The sequence below is a fragment of the Orycteropus afer genome, unplaced genomic scaffold (genome assembly GCF_000298275.1).
Source record: "Orycteropus afer afer isolate SDZICR_OR568_19922 unplaced genomic scaffold, OryAfe1.0 scaffold00018, whole genome shotgun sequence".
In the NCBI taxonomy this organism is placed as follows: domain Eukaryota; kingdom Metazoa; phylum Chordata; class Mammalia; order Tubulidentata; family Orycteropodidae; genus Orycteropus; species Orycteropus afer.
This window is the reverse complement of record NW_006921605.1, coordinates 9,923,902-9,943,621: the sequence shown is the minus strand read 5'-3', so window position 1 is coordinate 9,943,621 and position 19,720 is coordinate 9,923,902. Positions and strand designations below refer to the sequence as shown.

At 50.6% G+C, this 19,720-nt stretch overlaps 1 protein-coding gene across 1 annotated transcript in view; it reads right to left on the bottom strand.

Moving 5' to 3' along the window:
* Nucleotides 1-737: 737 nt before the first annotated feature.
* Nucleotides 738-19,720, bottom strand: part of SLC39A11 (solute carrier family 39 member 11) — a 429,583-nt gene continuing 410,600 nt past the window's right edge. The window contains exons 7-9 of the mRNA XM_007959687.2: nucleotides 5,601-5,699; nucleotides 2,097-2,255; nucleotides 738-816 (exon numbers count right to left, since the gene is read on the bottom strand). Of these exons, the coding sequence (XP_007957878.2) occupies nucleotides 738-816; nucleotides 2,097-2,255; nucleotides 5,601-5,699 (337 nt within the window). The remainder of the gene's footprint in view (nucleotides 817-2,096; nucleotides 2,256-5,600; nucleotides 5,700-19,720) is intronic.

Here is a 19,720-nt window from a genome sequence, read left to right as displayed (position 1 = left end):
CCTTCGAGGGGTTGCTGTTGAGTCCAGCGAGGGAGAAGGAAGGTGCGAAAACAGAGATTCCCCGGATCTGCGTGTCCTTGATAATCCCACTGAAGAAAGTGTCCATTCAGGGGCTGTCTTTGTTCTCTGCTGCTGCTATAAGTGACATGTCACAGGTGGCTGACTTCCCCCAACAAATTTTCTCACAGTTTAGGAGACTAGCAGGCCATGTTCAGAGTGCTGGCTCTTGGGGAAGTCTTCCTCTCTGTCAGCCCTGGAGGAACATCCTTGTCTCTTCAGCTCCTGCTTCCTGGTTACTTGGAGATCTTCATGTGTCTTGCATCCATCTGACCCCATCTCCTCTGCTCACCTTTTTAATCTCTTTTATATCTCAAAAGAGACTGAGCCAAGATACATGCTATAGTAACCCTTCCTCATGAACATAACAAAGTTAGCCCATCCCCCACGTATGATTAGAACCACAGACATAGAGGTTAGGATTGACAACACATATTTTGGGGGTTCATAAGTCAATCCATAGCAGTGGCCAAAACAAAAACCTGTTATTCTAGACACCTTGAAATCCCAAATAAAACCAAAGTCTCCCTCAAAAGAAAAGCAAAAAGATCATATTATAGTCAGAGTCAATCAGGATAATGAGATGAAGAGGGAAGAGAGGAAGAACGTTTTAATGTGAAGAAAGACGCTGTGGTTCCATGGAAGCCAATCACTGCTGTCCCAACAGCTGCATCTCAGCACTAGCCCAGGCCAACATCCAAGGACATCATCACCACAAAGCCCAGGATGGAGGCCCACGATGCCAATTTTCCATTACCACTAGGAGAGAAGGGGAGGAAGGAAAGGTAAGACCTCGATGTGCAACTCCAAAAGAAAACAGAAGGCTGCTATTAGTAATGGTAACGACATTGACAGCTAACATTTACTGGGGCTGACTCACATTCCAATGGACCCTCATGGTGCAGTGTGCAGCTGCTACCCAAAAACCAAGTGGTTCAAACCCACCAGCTGTTCCATGGAACAGAGATGTTGACAGTCTGCTTCTGTAAGATGACAGCATTGGAAACCCTATGGGGCAGTTCTACTCTGTCTTACAGCATCGCTGTGAGTTGGAATTGACTCAGTGGCAGTGGGTTTGGTTGGACTATAGGGCAGGCAAAGTGATTAATCTGTTGTTGTTATGTGCTGACTCATAGCGACCCTCCTTGGGTTTCTGAGGTAGTATCACTAACACATCCAAACAACAACCACAGGAGTGCAGTCTCATTATTATCCTTCCTTTTGTTATTGTTATTAGGTGCCCTCAGTTGACTCTGACTCACAATGACCCTGTGTGACAGAGTAGAACTGCCCCGTAGGGTGTCCTAGGCCAGAATCTTTATGAGAATAGATGGCCAGGTCCTTCTCCAATGGAGCTACTGGGTGAATTTGAACCACTGACCTTTTGGTTAGCAGCTGAGTGCTTAACCATGTGTCCCACCAAGGCTCCTTATCTGCACTTTACTGGGGAGGAAACTGAGGCGTAAGGAACTTGCCCCAAGTCATCGAGCATGGCTATAAAGTCCCACACTTGTGTTATGAAGAAAACAAAAACTAAATGTAGCCAGAGAGAACACGCATGAACAGGGCTGGCCACCATTTTAAAGCATACTTCTCCCCTCACTCCAGTCTCAGGAAGTTCTAAAAAGAGAGACAGCATATAAAAATGATAGTCATCGGGGAGTGTCTGGGTGGTACAAATGATTAACATGTTGGCTGCTAACAGAAGGGTTGGAGGTTCCTGTCCACTCAGAGGCATCTTGGAAGGAAGGCCTGGCAAACTCCTTCTGAAAACTCGGCCACTGACAATGTCATGGAGCACAGTCCCACTCTGACACACGTGGGGTGGCCATGAGTCCAAAGCGACGCCACAGCACCTTGTAGGAACTCCGTCTGGAGCAGGCGGGGCCGCTGGCTACTGTCTCCTTGTCACTAGTCCCTTCTTTCTTTTAGTTTTGGAGAAGGCCAGTGAGGAGGGGCAGATATGGTTATGGGAAGGGGTGAAAGGAAGAAAGGGGAGGGCCCAGGGCTGGGTTGGGGAGGGAGGGGCGCCCTCCTACCTGCTCTGGGCTTCCGGGATGATGTCGTCCATGACCACATAGACCATGGCCCCAGCAGCAAAGGCCAGCGCATAGGGCAGGATGGGTTCTGCGAGCACCACCGCAAAGGCCCCAAAGATGCCGGCCAGAGGCTCCACCATGCCGCTCAGCTGCCCATACCTAGAGAGCAGGAGATGTCACTCGCTGGGCAGACCAAGTGGAAACTCAACATGCTGGGACTGCTGACTACACTAGAAAACAGCTCATTTCACTCCACGTCATGCATTCTTCATAGTTTATTTTCTCACCCCCTCCTCCTCCTTCCCCAGTACCCCAGCAACAATTACAGGAGCCCCCTCCATTTCTGTTAGAGTTTTAAGTTCCCTGTATTTCAAAAATAACAGCATGATTGCGCTATAATTCACATGCCATACAACATGCCCGTTTAGCATGTACGATTCTGTGGTTTTTAATACAGTCACAAGGCTGTACAGCCGTTGCTGCTGTCTAATCCCAGGATATTTTCATCACCCCAAAAGGAAGCCCCGTGTCCATCAGCAGCCACCCCCATCCCTCCCTCCCATGGCTCTGGTGACCACTTATCTAGCTTCTGTCTCTACAGATAGAAATGGGATCATGCAACACGTGTTCCTCATTAACTGACTTCTTTCACTGAGCCTAACAGTTCTGAGGGTCAACCCTGTTGTACCATGTATCACAACTTCATTTCTTTTTATTGCCAAATAATATTCCATTGCACAGGCAGGCCCCATGTGATTTTCCACTGGTCCACTGATGCCTACTTTGTCCTGTGAATGAAGAGCATTGATGAGCAGGGATGTGGGCATTTCCCAAGGACGGATAGGCGTAGCATGTGTGGGATTCAAGCTGCAGCCACACCCCTTGTACCCACCAGCATCTGTTGAACAGGGGGGGTCTACTTGGCCATGTGTACTTTGAGGGTATGCCCCTCACCTGGGATGAAGGTTGAGATTTCTCCTTTTAATGCATCCCCGTATCTGAGCTAGTGTGGATGGTCTCTGCTCTTGAAATGAAATGAGCCTTGATTCAAACAGCAGCACCCATGAGCACTGAGAATTTGGAGAGCTGGATCAGCTAATACCTGAGCCCCACTGCCTGAGCCCCACAGCAGCTGCAGGCTGAACAAGAAGGCAATGGTGGTTCAGTGTAGGATTCTCGCCTTCCTTGCAGGAGACCTGGGTTCAATGTCCGGCCAGTGCCCCTCACCCACAGCCCCCACCCCTCTGTCAGTGGAGGCTTGAGTGCTCCTATGATCCTGACTGGGTTTCAGTGGAGCTTCCAGACTGGGAAAGGCCTGGTGAGCGCTTCCAAAACTCAGCCAGTGAAAACCCCATGGATCACAACCGTCGATCGGTAACTGATCACAGGGACAGCACAGGACCAAGCAGTGTTCCATTCCATTGGGCACAGGGTCTTCAGGAGCTGAGGGGTGACTCAGTGGATGCTAACAAACAACAACAGGCTCAACACCAGTGGATGAGGAGCTGGGGTACTTTTCCCTGTTCCCTTGCAGAGGGTGTTTGGTGAGATACACTGCCTCTGAGCCTTGATCACCCTGTCTGTAAAATGGGCATGAGAGATGACTTTTCTGCCCAGCCTCCCGGATGACAGGAAGTTAATGAGGGCACTCTACCCTCTCCCAGCCTCTCTCTGGCCCAGGGACAGATGGTGGCATAGAGGAGAGGTGGTTGTCACTGCAGAATCCTCTAGGGAAGCCACTGCTTCCTGGCCTCCGTGCCTTTTGAATATGGGCCACCAACCCTTACATGTAGCTCTTGGGTTTGTGCAATTCCTGGCCTTGGCTTTGTCACATCAAGAAAGAGTGGGTTCAATATCAAGTCTGTACTGGGGTGAGAAGAATAAAATGTTTAAGCCTAGGGTCTGGACACTAACCACAAGTGTCCCACTCCCTCCCTGTCCCCTCTCCTCCCATGGTGCTTCTCTGGTGTGAAATGACAGTCATGGCTTTCAGGCTCAGGGAACTCGCATTTTACAAAAATCTCTCAGGCCAGTGTGCTGTGCCTTCACCTGAATCCTCTGTTCTGTAGGCTCCAAAAATGGAGACTGCAATCCTAGAGGGTGGAGATGTGTAACTGAAGTCTGCGCAGGGCCTGTGAGTCACAGGTGTTGTGGAACAAAGGCAGTCCTTTGGCATGTGCTGACTGTAGGTTCAAGAGCAGCAGTCGTGTTGATGACGCAGTGCCTGAAGCCCCGAGTCCTGATCTGAGGTGCAGAAGATTAGCTTTCTGAGTCTCAGGGTCACCATGAATAAGCCAGGTGGCCCAGGCTGGTCATCTGACTCCTAGCCATGGTTCCCTCATCTGAACCATGGGGACCAGCCTTGTGAGATGCTGAGGGGGTAAAACTAAGGAACAGGCAGAAAGGCCTTTGGGGAAAATGAAAACGCTGGTGTGACTGCAATAGTCATTGTTGCCTAGGTGTTACTGACATAGTCCTGGGCTGCAGTGTGGAGGGAGAGAAGACAGAAGCTATAAGGGTGTGGAGGAGCTCTGTGGTGCAATGTTAAACATTTGGTTGTTAACCAAAAGATCAGTGGTTTGAACCAACCAGTGGCTCCATGGGAAAAAAGACCTGACGATTTTTTCCTGTGAAGATCACAGGAAACCCTATGGGACTGTTCTACGCTGTCATCTAGGGTCACTACGAGTCAGAACCGACTAAGCAGCACACAACAACAACAAAGGGCATGGCTCTCAGGGGCAGACTGTGGTGACAGGAGCCTAAGTTAAGGCCCTTGAGATGTAGATTAGACATGGGAACATCTACCTAGGTTCTCCTTACCCAAGAGGGAGAGAACCTAACTCTGAATGGACAAAGCATGGCTGTCCTTGGGTTCTGAGTTAGCACACGCTTCATCTAGCTTGGTTTATGTAAATGGTGTCACCACCCACCTGTGAGTTTGTTATAATGTCGTGGCTTGTGTGTTACTATGTTACTGGAAGCTGTGCCACAGGTATTTCAAATACCAGCAGGGTCACCCATAGTGGACAGGTTTCAGGGGAGCTTCCAGACCAAGACAGACTAGGAAGAAAGGCCTGGTGATCTTCTTCCAAAAATTAGCCCAGGAAAACCGTATGGATCACAACAGAACGCTGTGCAGTACAGTGCTGGAAGGGGAGCCCCTGGGTGGGAAGGCACTCAAAACACACAGTGGCCACAGCAACGGAGCGGAGACTATCGACCATCCTCAGCATGGCGCAGGACTGGGCGACATTTGCTCTGTCGCACACAGGGATGGAAATGGAGCCAACTTGACGGCAACTAACAACACGGAAAGGGGAAGGTCAGGAGCTCAAGGTGCATGACTCACTCCAGTTACCAGTGTTTCACCAGAAGCTCCAGACATGCTCCCAAGGCAGAGGGGGCTGTTCTTGAAGAAGAAAGCCAGCCCACAGGACTGCTCTCAGCACTTGGCATAGACATGACCTTGCCTTCTGACAGCCCACGCTCTCAAGCACTTACCAGAAAGCTCTCCAGGTGGAGAGGCCAGCCCCTCGCAAGGGCAGGCTGACGGCGAGGCCCTCTGGGAAGTTCTGGATACCAATTCCAATGGCTAAATTCCTGAAAGACCAAGAGGGCACATGAAGGCTGTGGTCAGGCAGTATGTCCACACAGACAAGGCCACAAGCACCCTCCAGGGTTAAAATTCCAGGAGGAGGGTTGTGATGCATGGAGGAAGGAGGAAAGGGAAAGACGTGTCGCTGGCCAGGAGGTGACAGCTCTTCTACCGCTTCAGCCTATCGCTGGTGCCCTGGGCATGCCACGGTACAGCAGAGAACATGTGGGGTAGTGGCTTAGGACAACCTGAGTTGTACAACCACACAGTTGTACGACTTGGTGCAAATTACACGTGATGTTTGCTATTCAAGGATTCTGGATTTGCAAACTTGTCTACTGCCTAAAATTTATTTATAACCCCAATCAAGACTTGAGACACTTGTGCAACCATCTGTGGACGCACCCACAGTAGCCAAAAGCTTGAATTGCCCAGTGTGCATGTCCCCAGCTGAGGCTGAACAACGGTGCCTTCTCGTTCCTGCAAACAAGGGTCCTTCTGGTGGTCTATTTACTGCCACACTTTTTGCATTCTTGTGCTTTTGATGGGTGATTTTGCTGTTTCAAATGGCCCCCAAGCATAGTGCTATGTGCTGTGCAGTGTTCCTCAGTGCAAGAAGCTTGATGTGCCTGTGGAGGAAAGAAGTGTGTTATATAAGCTCCATACAGACAGGGGTTACAGGGCTGCTGGCCATGAATTCAATGTTAATGAATGAACATTACATATTGAGTGTTGTTAGGTACCTTCTGGTTGCTTCCCGCTCAGAGTGACCCTAAATCTACAACAGAATGAAACACTGCCCAGTCCTGGGCCATCCTCACAGTCATTGCTATGTTTGAGCCCATCACTGCAGCCACTGTGCCAACCCATCTCCTTTTCAATGAGCTTCTACTCTACCAAGCATGATGTCCTCTGGGGACTGACGCCTCCAGGTAACATTTCCAAAGTACATGAGAGGAAGTCTGGCCATCTTTGCTTCTAAGGAGCATTCTGGCCATACTTCTTCTAAGACAGGTTTGTTCATTCTTCTGGCAGTGCATGCTATGTTCAATATTCTTCACCAACACCACAATGCAAAGGCATCGATTCTTCCTTGGTCTTCTTTATTAATTGTATTAAATAAGGTCTCTTTAAACAGAAACACATATAAGGCATATATATTGATAGGTTGATGGGCATGTGGTCAGAGGCTTGAAGGAACCTAATTCTGTATTTCTGCTGGAGTGCTTCAGTGTGACTTTATAAAACACAGCGACTACAACAATGGATTCAAATACACCAACAAAGATGGAGCACGACTGGCAATGTTTCATTCTGTTACATGGTTACCTCTGGGACACTTAGATTTTTGCCCTTGGCAGTTGGTGGATCTTACTGTTTTTTCAGAAGGGCCCCTACTTTGTAAGTCTACTGGGCAAAGTGTCAACTGTGCTTTACCTATATTCTCCAATGAGCCCTGCTCTATGGTGGCCTGATAGGGGCCAATAAGGGTCTGGAGAAATGTAACCAGCTGCCATGGAGCTGACTGTGACTCACGGTGGCCCTGTGTGTCAGAGCAGAACTGTGCTCCACAGGGATTTCGGTGGCTGTGTTTCTGGAAGATTCCCAGGCTCTTCTCTGCAGACTTGAGCCGCCAATCTTTCAGCTCACAGTGAGCGCTTGACTGTTGGCACCACCCAGGGACTTCCATGGAGAAAGCAGACAGGCTCAAAGAGAAACCTGGCTAGAGGGCTTTAGAAAACAGCTGCTATTCTGTTCCTCTGCTCTCTGCAACATGCACGTCTGTGTGGTGGTGGTTGCTCGTGGGCCATCTGGCCTTCCCTCCTTTCCTGGGTCCCTAACTATCACTCTTCAGCCAGTCTGTAGGGCAGAGGAGAAGGGTCAAGAGTTGCCTTTCTACTTTAAAAGGCTCAAAGACAAACTCTTCTGTTACTGCCATGGAGGGTGGTGAGTGCTCCTAGGGTTAGGTTAGGGTCCTCATTTCTTGCCTCCTGGGCCCTGGGGATAGGAACCCAAAGCCTATTTGGAACAAACACATCCATGGTCTCTGCTCAATCCATAGGACAAGCATGCTCCAGCCAGCTTGTTCTAGAAGCTTTGATAAGAGTTCCCTAGCCATGCGGACCTTCAGCTCCTACTCAAGGGGCAGGGCCATTTCAAATCTATTTCTGCTAAAGAAACAAAGGGTAAGGACAAATCCAGTGTTTCAGTAGCCTCTGCCCTTGCCTTCTTGCCAGATCTCATAGCTCGGCCCTTTTATTGCAACTCTTCTCAGCCTTCCCTCTCCCTGTCCCACAGACGGTGTGTGTGTGTGTGTGTGTGAATATAACCCCACTTTCTTGACCTTATGCAAGGCCCTGAGTCCAACGTTTCTTGCCAATATGGAAGGTCAAGGGGTCTGACGTGATCATGGCATCCTTTGATGTGGAGAGAGCATGTTGGGGCTGCCTCACTGTTCACACCATCTCCTGCCTCCTATAGTGGAGTTCACAGAATGGTGCGTGACTTACCCAGGCCTAACCATGAAGCAAAGAGTTCTGGTAGTGTAATGGTGAAAGCATTTGGCTGCTAACCAAAAGGTCAGTGGTTCAAATCCACCAGCTGCTCTGTGGGTGAGAGAAAGATGAAGCAGTCTGCTTTCATAAAGATGTACAGCCTTGGAAATCCTGTGGGGCAGTTCTCCTCTGTCCTATAGGGTCGCTATGAGTCAGAATTGACTTGATGGCAGTGGGTTTGGTTTGGTTTTGGCTAACCACAAAGCCGCCAGGCTGAGGTCCCACAGCAAGTCAGAGGTGGGGCCCCCATGACGTGGGACTGACTATAGCAGGCGGGCTCTGGGAGCCTCCTCCACATCCTGTCTGCGAGCCACTGTCCCGATAAGCAGTACAGAAACCCCATTCTTCCACCCCTGGCACGCCTGTGACCCTGCCCTGCCTGCCCTGCCCGCTGCTCCCAGCCCACGAGCCACCACACCTTCTATGTCCTGCCAGCCGAGGCCTTCCTAGCCAGGCCTTGCTGGGCACCATGGAGTCACTCCAGTGCCCCTGGGCTTCTCCCCTGCATAGACCATACATGGGGTCATGGCTCCTCAGCCTTTCCACCCTCCCTAACTGTGGCTCTCCTCTCCTCTGTGTGTGCATATGCACAGGCACTCTCACTCACACACACTCACATAAACACTCACACAAACACAGACGTTCACAGACACTCTCCCACATTCACATACACACTCACATTCACACATTCAGACACTCATATACACTCACACTCAAATCTCAAATACTCACAGACACACATATATGCACTTATACACTCACTAACATAAATACACACACACACACACTCAGTCACATTCACACACACATACACACTCACACAAACGCTCCCACACACAGACTCACACATAGTCACACACAGTTGCATACAGACATTTACATGCACACTCACATACATACAAGTCACACTCACACACACACACGTTGTGTGTGATCCCGGCACTGGCCCATCATGTGCTCTGTCCTGCTGGGTGCTATGCATCTGTTACATGTCACCCAGGCAGGGTGACCCAACCAAGGGCTCAGTCCCCTCCATGTCCTCTGCTCCTCTCCACCAACTGCAGCAGCTGGGAAACATGATTTCAATCAGTCGCTCTCACCTGGCCATACATCACCACCACCACGGAGCTGTCTGCAAATACCAGTGCCTCAGCCCACCCTGGAGCTCCCGAGGAATTGATGGGGCTAGATATCTCAGGAGCGGGCTGTCGTGCTGAGAACCACTGACCTAGGCCGAGAACCACTGACCTAGGCCAAGAAGCACTAACCGAGGCTGTCATCCGAGGGATGAGGATGAGGAAGGCAGCAGCGCCCACTCCATCTCCAGGAGCCCATTCCCTGCTCCCAGTGACCAACAGCACAGCATTGCAAGGAAAGCAGGAGCTGGCAGCCAAGGACTCCACCAGCCAATGGGCATGGGCAGGCAGCCTGACAGACAGGCACTTACTGGATGCACCAGCTGATGTGGGGGGCCCCGGAAGGGTCCTGAGAAACAACAGGCAGGAGAATCAAAGCAGATGGGTAGCTGGGGAGACAGGGCATATAAACAAAATGATGGCAGTAACGAGAAGCATAGCTGGGGCAGAGGGAGAATGGGGACTCAGCTCCCCAGGGAAGGTTGCAGAGGGGCAAGCTGACACAGGAGCATGGCGGCCGGCACAAATTAAATGTGTTCCCCAGAAAGAAATATGGAAGTCCAAGCCCTGCACCTGTCAATAGGACCCTGTTTGGAAACAAGGCCTTTCTCTGGTAAGTTAATGGGAGGACACCAAGCAGGGTGAGTCATAAAGCTAATGCCCTTGAGTGGGGTCTTCTAAAAAGAGCAGAGCAGACACAGACACACAGAGGGCAGAAATGTCATGACAGGGCCGCCTACAGGTGGAAAAAAAAAAATCCCAGGGACTGCTGGCAGACCCCAGCCACTAGGAGAGGGGCCCACCAAAGGCATGGCCAACACTCTGACTCAGACCTCTAGCCTCCAGAACAGTATTTCCGGTCTTTAGAGCCACCCCCCTGCAGCATTTTGTGACAGCAGCCCTAGGAGACTAAGCCAGCGGTCTCGAGTGTTGGAGACTAAGTGTTGGGGGAGACACTGGTGGCGTGCAGAAAGCCGAGGTTTGCCAGCTCCCTCCCCAAAGCTCTGCTGTGATCTCCTCCAAGGGCCCACCTGACCCCTCTCCACAGCCATTCCCAGGAGAGTGGGGCTGGCTGGGCTGTTGCTTCAACTGCTGAGGCTTTGGGACAGGAAAGCCCCAGTGAGGGGTTTCCATCCTAGGACAGACTGTGGCCATTCACAACAGTCTCTGTCAGTTTCAACATGTACAAACTGTCAAACGGTCAAGGTCACCCACTACAGTCTTGGTGACAGTAGTAAGACTAGAAACAAGAGAAGAGAGAATAAGTTGTCTAATAGAATATTGTTGTTGTTGTTTGCCGTCGAGTCGTCCCCGACTCATAGAGACCCCTCCTTGGGTTTCCGAGGCAGTATCACTACGGAAGTAGGATTGCCCAACCTTCCTCTAGTAGTTAAAAAGATGGGAGCTCTGGTAGCGTAGTGCCTAAGGCACTTGACTGCTAACCAGAAGGCTGGTGGTTCAAACCCACCAGCCATTCCTCGGAAGGAAGATGGGACAATCTACTTCCGTAGTGATACTGCCTCGGAAACCCAAGGAGGGGTCGCTATGAGTCGAGTCTGACTTGATGGCACATAACAACAACAACAGTTAAAAGAGGGGGGCAGGTGTGTATCTGCTGATGGGGATGGATCTGAAGTGACAAATGTGGAGATGAGGCTCCTGTTTGTGTCTGTAGGTAGGTAGACACATGGATACATAGACAGATGTAGAGGCAGAGGTATTTGCTTGTATGTTCACAGACTCACTCTAGAAGGATACAGGGGAACTGGAACTGAGAAGCAGAAGTACTGAGGTGAAGGGAGACTTAGATTCTACTGTACACCTCTGCATATACTCTATTCAGAAAAGGTACTCTAGAGGACAGAGCAGATCTGCCTGCCTCATAGGGTTTTCCAGGCTGGAATCTTTATGGAAGCAGCTTGCTAGGTCTTTTCTCCCATGGAGCAGCTGGTGGGTTTGAACTGCCAACCTTTTGGTTAGGAGTCAAGTGCTTAACCACTATGCCACCAGGGCTCCTTAGTCCAGAGTGAGAGCTCCTCGAATCACAGTCCGAGGTCCCTGGAGAAGGCAGTGCTGAGGCCGAGCTAAGCCAAGCACTCAGACTGCCCATTCCCCACAGCCCAAAACCCACTTCTCCAACTCCTGGGCAGAACCAGCCCTGGAAGAGCAACTGGTGGGGCCTGGGGGCTGGGAGGGGATGCCTCTTTTCAGGAGCGAGTCCCGAATCAATCATTCATCCCTGACACGTGTGAGATTATCCCACATGTGAACAAAGAACTTCATGCTTACAATCCAACAAAGGGGGAGAGACCTGCGTGGGAGTCTCTGCAAGGCACCAGATGCCACAGCCATGCTGTGATTCTGACTCATGGCGACCCCGTGGGGGTTAGAGCAAAACTGAGCTCCAGGGTTTTCTTGCCTGTGGTCTTTAAGGAGTAGATTGCCTGCGCTTGCGGAATGGCACGAGAGAGGCCTGGAGCAAGGCCAGAGAATAATTGGGGCAGAGGAGGATGGGACACTGACATTTGGGAAAATGTCAAGGAGAAAGGGTCATTCAAGATGGCCTTTGAAGGATGGGGACAGTTTTAATAGAGAGAGAGAGATGAGGAAATGTGTTTCATGCTGGACGAAGGAACAGAGTAAGCCAAGGTATGAGGTGCATGGACAGGGAGACCCTGGTCCACCTTTCTCTCCCCATCCCCAGTCAAAACCAGAACTCAAACAACCGCTTGGAATGCATCAGAGCCTAAGCCCGTTCTGCTGGACACCGGCCCCTGTACAGCAGGAACAAGCCTGGGCAGCTGCTCTGCTGGCTTTCCAGGGCAAAGAGGAGCATGAATCGCTCCAGGCCCACCCCAGTGGTCTTCCCAAGCCCAAGGGGGGCTCGCACCACACGCATCTCCCCCACATCCTCTAGAGATGCACCCATGCACTCAGAGGGATTCCCTTGACATTCACTGAGGAGTGGTCTCCACTCAAACCTTCCCCTTCAGAACGTCTTGGGTCTTGAGGTTCAGAAAGCTTCCGTCTGTGGCAGCAGCAGCCCAGAGCTGTGCCAGGAGCGGTTCCGAGCGCCTGGAGCATCAACCTGAGGCTGAAACCGGCTCCTGACTGGCTGCCACTCCCATCAGGAGGAGCCTAGGGTCCTGTGGTGAACATAAGAATGGTGGTACTAAGGGCCGGGCATGGGGCAAGTAGTTCACAGGCCTCAACATGCTTCTCACCCACCTTACGAGCTGCTTCACCATTACTTTCCCTATTTTACAGATGCAGAAGCTGAAGCTCAAGGAGGTGAGTAAGTTGTCCCCAGGGTGACTCAGCTGCGCAGTGGCTGAGCAGGGACTCTTACCCACTCTGCTCTTACTCTTTGAGTTTGTGTGGGTCCTCAGGCAGACCTATGGCACCATCATAAAGAGCCGTATGCTCACATGCCTGGTGAGCTGAGGGCCTGGCCCGCCCTGGTAGACGAGGAGAGTGGCTGGAAGGGAGAAGCCATACCCAGAGGTCCAGGGTTTTATGGAGTTGGAACATCTTATCATGCAGCGTTTTTCAACCTTGGCACTACTGACATTTGGGACAAGGCAATTCGTTGTTGTTGGAGCTATACTGTGCATTGTAGGATATTCAGCAGCACCTCTGGCCTTGACTTACTACATGCCAGTAGCACCCCTTCCTCCTCAAGTTACGACAATTGAAATGATCTCCAGACATCGCCAGATGGCCCCTGCAGATCAATAGCACCCTGGGTTGAGAACCACTGGCTGGTGTCACCTACAGGATAGGATAGCTTGCTTCCCAGCAAATATTCGAACATAAGCTACTCACTCAGACTGAGAAAGGAAAATGTCTGATCTCATGCATTTTCTTTGAGAACTTCCAGGCACAGTACAGTTGAATCTTCTAGGAATCTCAGCTATGACAAGGCAGATTTCTAAGGTTGACCAGGAAGACAGTGTTTGAGAAGCACCAGGTCTCTGCTTCCTGGGTCTGAAAGCAATAGTAGCTCTGCAGCCTCAGCCCTATGCAATCCCAGGGGCACCTTTCACGCCATGTTCTCTATGAGTGGCACTCCCTAGAGCTGTGCAGTGGGACATTACTGCTGCAACCCTAAAGATTGTTGCTTGGCCCTTTAGTTCTGGGGTGGAGGTGGGGCACCTGGTGGAGGTGGCGGCACATGGGTTTCTCTGTGAACTGGCAAGAGATCGCCTTTGCCACCCGCGGCCTTGCTCTCCAGGGTATGTTCTCTGGCCGGCTGATTATGAAAGAGGAACAACATATTCCTGACAAGCCCTGCTCCACTGCAGCCTTCAGATCTTCCCTGTGCCATGAGCATGTGTGTTCTTGCGTGGCAGGCCCTTACACACTGTTTTGATTGTTATCGCCCTGCCGTGAAAGGCCTGATTGTTCAGGCCCAGCGATGACATCACCGGCTTCCCACTCAGGCTGCCTGTTGAGGTATTTGATGAGCCTGCAGGTGGGAAGAGGCTGGGCACTTCCCGCAGGGCTGCCCGGCCCTACCTGCTTAGTGGAGCTGGCTTGGCACGCAAGGGAGCTTCCCCCACGCCCCTCCTTTCAGCTCCAGGAGCCTTGTGGCCACAGATGACCCATCCATTCCCTTAAAGTCTGCTGCTCCCAAGCGGGTGAGGAAGAGACCCAGGAAGCCAAGCCATAAGACAGGTGGCGTCTGAAGGTGATTCAGGCCACCACTGTGTGCCTCTTCTTGCAGAAATGAAGGGAAGCCTCCCAAGTATCTATGGGATCTTTGGCTGCAGAGGGAAGGATGCCCTAGGGACCTTCACCTGCTCAGCAAATCAAACCATCCCTGCATAGCCCCTCCACTCTGTAAGTGTATCACGCTATGGTGGCTTGCATATGACGCTGAAAGCTAGGCCACTGCTATTTCAAATCCCAGCAGTGCCACCTCTGGTGGGCAGGTTTCAGTGGAGCTTCCAGACTCAGACAGCCTAGGAAAAAGGGTTTAGTGATCTCCTTTCAAAAACTGGCCAATGCAAACTCCATGGATCACAACCGATATCATGCCGGATGCTGACCTCCTAGGCTGGAAGTCACTCAAAACACACAGGGGCTGCAACAATGGCCGGAGACATGCCAGTGACCACGAAGATGGCACGGGGCTGGGCAACATTTTGTTCTGTTGTGTATGGAGCTGTCATGAGTCAGGATCGCTGGATGGTACCTAACAATGCACAGAACAGGTACGAAACTGGCTTCTACGGTGTGATTTCAAAACCACGTGGGGGCATCTAGCTAAGAGAAATGTAGTCATCAGCAGACATGTACCACAGGCCCCACAGCTGGCCTTTCAATAGTAGCCTCAAACTGGCAACCATGCAAACGTTGATCAGCAAAAGATGGACAAGTAACTAAGGGTCCATTTACACAGTGGAAGACGATATAGAATGCAAATGGATGATTGACATCTACATGTGCTAGTATGGAGGTATCTCACAGAAAAATTCCCAGTGAAAGACATGATGCAAAATAGCAAACACTATGGTTCTGCTGATAGGAAAGTTCAAAGTCAAGCAAAACTAAGCTATGTCTTCTTCAATTGTATGAAGTGTCCATGGCTGACAGCAAGCAGGGTCGTTAATTCTCTGTAAGGTGTTTGGAATTTTAAAAGCAATGTTTTTGAGGAGAAACTAAGGACTCTAGTGGCAAGATTTCAAATTGACGACATGTATGAGGTGTCATGCTTTTGGGAAAAGAGTAACTTGGCATTGCTTTTTAAAATGGTTCATTGCAGCTGAATATACATGTGGTAACGAGCACACGGTTTAAGTGTTCTGCTTGAGGAGTTTTCAGAAACAGAGCAAACCCATGAATCCCACACCCAGATCAAGGCACAGAACATGACCAGCACCCTTGGAGTCCCTAGCCCTGGGCTCTCTGTCCTCCTCTCAAGGAGAATCTCTACCCTCCCTTCGGACAGAAGAGCTCACTCTGCATGCTTTTGAACTTCAAATGAATTGTTTTGGTGGCAGTACAAGACTCCAAAGGGGGGCATCTGAGGCCTTGGATGACAAGGGCCGTGTCTTCTCCTCTTGCCAACTGGGTGTGTAGGTAGTTTCCTTAGCACATGGGTCGAAGACCATATTGTGTAGCTCCTCAGGATACTCCAGTTTGTCCTCCCAGACATCTCCTCTCACCCCAGTTTTATGGAGTGCTTCAGTTTGTCCATGTGCAGGATCAACCTTTTAGGGGAAGGCTGCGGTGAAAGCAGTTCTCCCGGGTCAAAATACCACTGCAAACTACTTTACTTTTTCCAGCATGTGGGCACTTTCCTCCAAGTTGCTTAAGTGCCTTTACAAACACAATTTCTTTCACTTAGAAAGTGTAAGGTCACTTTCCAATATGTAGATGTAGTCATCAAGGGCCAGAAAGGGCAAGTGCTGAACCTAAGAACCCAGCACAGGCCACCTGAAACAAGGGAAGGGTGACTCCTAGTCCTGTCCCTCTCTATCCATAAAACACAGAACGCAGGGAGACAGAATGGCCAGTGACAGCTGTGGGGAAGAACTTACTGCCATCCAGGCAATTCGGATTCATAGCAACCCTACAGGACGGAACAGAACTACTCCATAGGGTTTCCAAGGCTGGAATCTTTACCGAAGCAGATTGCCACATCTTACTGGTAGGTTCCAATTGCCAACCTTTCAGTTAGCAGCTGAGCGCTTGATCCCTGTGCCACCAGGACCCCTTCTTTAGGAAGAGGAGACCAGAAACTTTGGTGTCATCTTTGGCCCAGTCTCTATTGAACATCACACACAAACTGACAGGAAATCCTGTGGGAACTACTTTCACCATCTGTCCAGAACCCAGCCACTTCCCCCCTCTTCCAGTGCTAGGTTACACCTGGTGGAAGTCTCCAGCATCTCCTCCCTGGATTACAGTCGTAGCCTCCTAACTAATCTTGCTTCTACACTTCCCCCTGCAGTCTATTCTCTGCACAGTTGCTGTGTCTGACCATACTATCTCTGCTCAAAACACTGCTGTGGCTCCCTGTTTCACTCAGAGACAGAGCCCAAGTCTGCAAGGACCTATGGGCTCCAGCCCTCTGTTCTCTCCAACCTCTTCTTCCACTCCTCTTCCCCTGGCTGCTTCTATTCCAGCCATCCAGCCTCCCCGATCTACCTCCAACACCTGGCCACTCCCACCTTAGGGTATTTTCACTGGAACATTCTTTCGCAGATATCCGTGATTCACTTCTTCAATTTTTTCCAAGGCTGTAGGTCATATGACCTTTCCAAGGCTAGGTCACATAAGACACAATGGTTTCCATTCCTTTCTCTTCAATGACTAGCTCTGGGAGAAGTCAGCTGCCATGCTGTGAGGGAACTCAAGCAGCCATATGGAGGCACCAGCCTGGCAAAGAACCAACCAACAGCCACGTGAGTGCACCATCTTGGAAGCAGATCCCCCAGCCCTAGTTACATCTTCAGGCGATTGGAGCCCCAGACAACCTCTTGACTACAGCCGCATGAGAGATTCTGAGTCTCGACTACCCAGCAAAGCCACTCTTGAGTCCTAACCCACAAAAATATGTGAGTTAATACATGCTGGTTTAAGTTACCAAGTGTTGAGGTATTTTGCTGCATAAACCACCAAAAAAAAAAACAAAAACCACTCACTGCCACCAAGTTGATTCCAACTCATAGCAACCCCCTTTGGGTTTCTGAGGCTGTAAATCTTTATAGAAGTGGATTGCCCAGTCTTCCTTCTGCAGAGTGCCAGTCTTCCTTCCTAGTGCAGAGTGCTAACCTTCTGGTTAGCAGGCATATGCCTTAGGCATTGAGCCACCAGAGCTCCTTATTTTGCTTCATAGTAATAAATAAATAGTGTAGTCACTTTTTCAGTAAAATCTACCCTTAAACCCCACCCCTTCCATTTTGGGTCTTTCAGAAATACCACACAGGTGGATAGCTTTAACAAACAGGGATTTATTCTCTTACAGTTTAGGAGGCTAGAAGTCTGAGTTCCAAGTGCCAGCTCTAGGGGCTGGGTGAAAGCCCCTCAACCTTGGGCTTCAGCTCCGCCTCTTGCTCCATGCCCACTGAAGCTGGAAGCTTCTCTTAACTCAGGCAGCTGCTGGGTGCTGACTCTGACAAACCCAAGGTCAACAAGTAAAATGTCACAGTCCCAAGACTGGCAGACAACATAGCAGACTGCTAAATGAAAACTCGGCTACATGTAGGGTCCAAGTGTGTCAAAAAGCTTGAGAGCTTTCTCAAAGTGTCTTATTATATACTGAAAGTAGACCACATCCCTAAGGCAGCTACTCACAGATTCTACCATGGAGCTAATTACCAGTCTCATCATAGGGAATACTACATCCAGCTACCCAGCCACTCAACCAGGTCCAGCCAAGTTGGCACAGGACCTTACCTACCACACCTTCACATTTAAAATTAGAAACCACCCCAGCCCTCCCATCCTCCCTTAACTTAAGTCTATATTCCTTTTTTTTTTAGGACAGCATTTCTTACTTTTAACCTATTCTATCAAGGAACTCTGCTAGTGCAGTGGTTAAAGCATTAGGCTGCTCACCAAAGGTTAGCACCAGCCACTCTGCAGGAAAAAGATGAGGCACTCTGGAAAGCCTAGGGGCAGTTCTACTCTGTCCTCCAGGGGTGTTGGGAGATGGAATTGACTTGATGGCAGTGGGTTGGGTTTGGGCTTTGCTTCCATAAAGATGACAGCCTGGGAAACCCTGTGGGGCAGTTCCACTCTGTCCTGTAGGGTTGCAATGAGTTGGAATCGACTTGCTGGCAGTGGGTTAACCTACTATATGGAGACACTGGGTGGTACAAACAGTTTATGTACTTGACTGCTGACTGAAAGGTTGGAGACCCTAGTCCACCCAGAGGGGCCTTGGAAGAAAGGCCTGGTGATCTTCTGAAAATTCAGCCACTGAAAACCCTACAGAGCACAGTTCTACTCTGACACACAGGGGTTCGCCATGACTCAGGATCAACTCGAGGGCAACTGTGTAACCTACTCCACCACGCACTCATTTCTTTATATTTCTTGTTCACTTTTTCCCCTACCCCTGACCTGGCACTAGAACAAGGTAGGGATCCCTTTTGCTCACTGAGGTAGCCCAAGCACCTAGAATAGCACCAGGTTTGTACAGATGGGGCCATGGATTCTAGAGGGCTGCTGTCTCGTCTGCTCCCAGGTTCTAGTAAGCAGCTGTGAGCACGTCACACCTCGGGTGTCCTGAGCTGTAAAACGAGGTGAACTTGCGTGACCCAGGAGCTCTTTTCCAGATCCTCAGCTCTGTGGGCTCTCCCGATCCCCGGGGCAGCATAGGCCACCCCCACCTTGCCAAAGCTCATATCCCTGTCCGTGCACATCTGCAAAGCCAAAGGCAGAACCATCAGTGCCCATCTGGACAGCATGAACCCATCGTTCCAAGTGAAGACCACAAAACAGCTGCTGAGTGAGACCGTGGCCTGACTCCGTGGGAGGTTGAAAGGCTCCTTTCTTCCCTACCAGCAAAGCAATCTTCTGGACGTGGTCTTGAGAGCTGATCGTCTTGCCGATGACTAACATACACTCTCATGGCCTCCCACAGCCGACTCTGTCACACTGCTCCCTCTGGCTGGCCCCTGGCCAATGCGGAGCTTATATGGTCTGCCACCCCTTGTTTAGACTAAGCTATACCTTCCACTTATCCTTGGGGCAATGTGGCAGAGTTCAAAGCCAAACTCAAAGCCGAACCTGTTCCTCCTCTGCCTTCTGGGAGGGTAACTGACCCTCCTGCCTGATGCAAACTGAGCGAGGAGCCTTCAGCCCTGGGGAGAAGCCCTCGGCTCTCTGTAGGCAGTCAGAACACGCGCCTTCTCGTCATGGCTGGCAAGCATGCAGTTGTGTCATGTGACAACCAGCCTGGGTTCCCCAAACCATAAGGATAGCTATCTGCAAATGGAACAAGGCCCAGGGCACAGAGCTTCGAGTGGGGATCCCGGCACTAGCAGAGTGAGCAGACAGGGTGGAGGCAGGAAAGGCTGGCAGGGAAACGTGAGGTTCCTCCCACTCACACCTGCACTGCTGGGGAGGGCCGGGACACCCTGGAGCACAAGAGGCGTCCGGGTGCATCAGGAGCCTTTGAGACAATGTCCTGCAAACCGCTCGCAAGGAGCAGAGAAAGCTGGGTCAAGACCTGGCGGAGTTAGGGTGGCTGGTCACCCTCCCGTCATTCTTTAGACTTCCCTCAAGGGTACAGGTGAAGAGGCAGGAGCAAGACAAGAAGTGAAAGGCCACCTGTGAAACAATATGGCTACCTACGAGCACATCAAGTCCCACCACTTT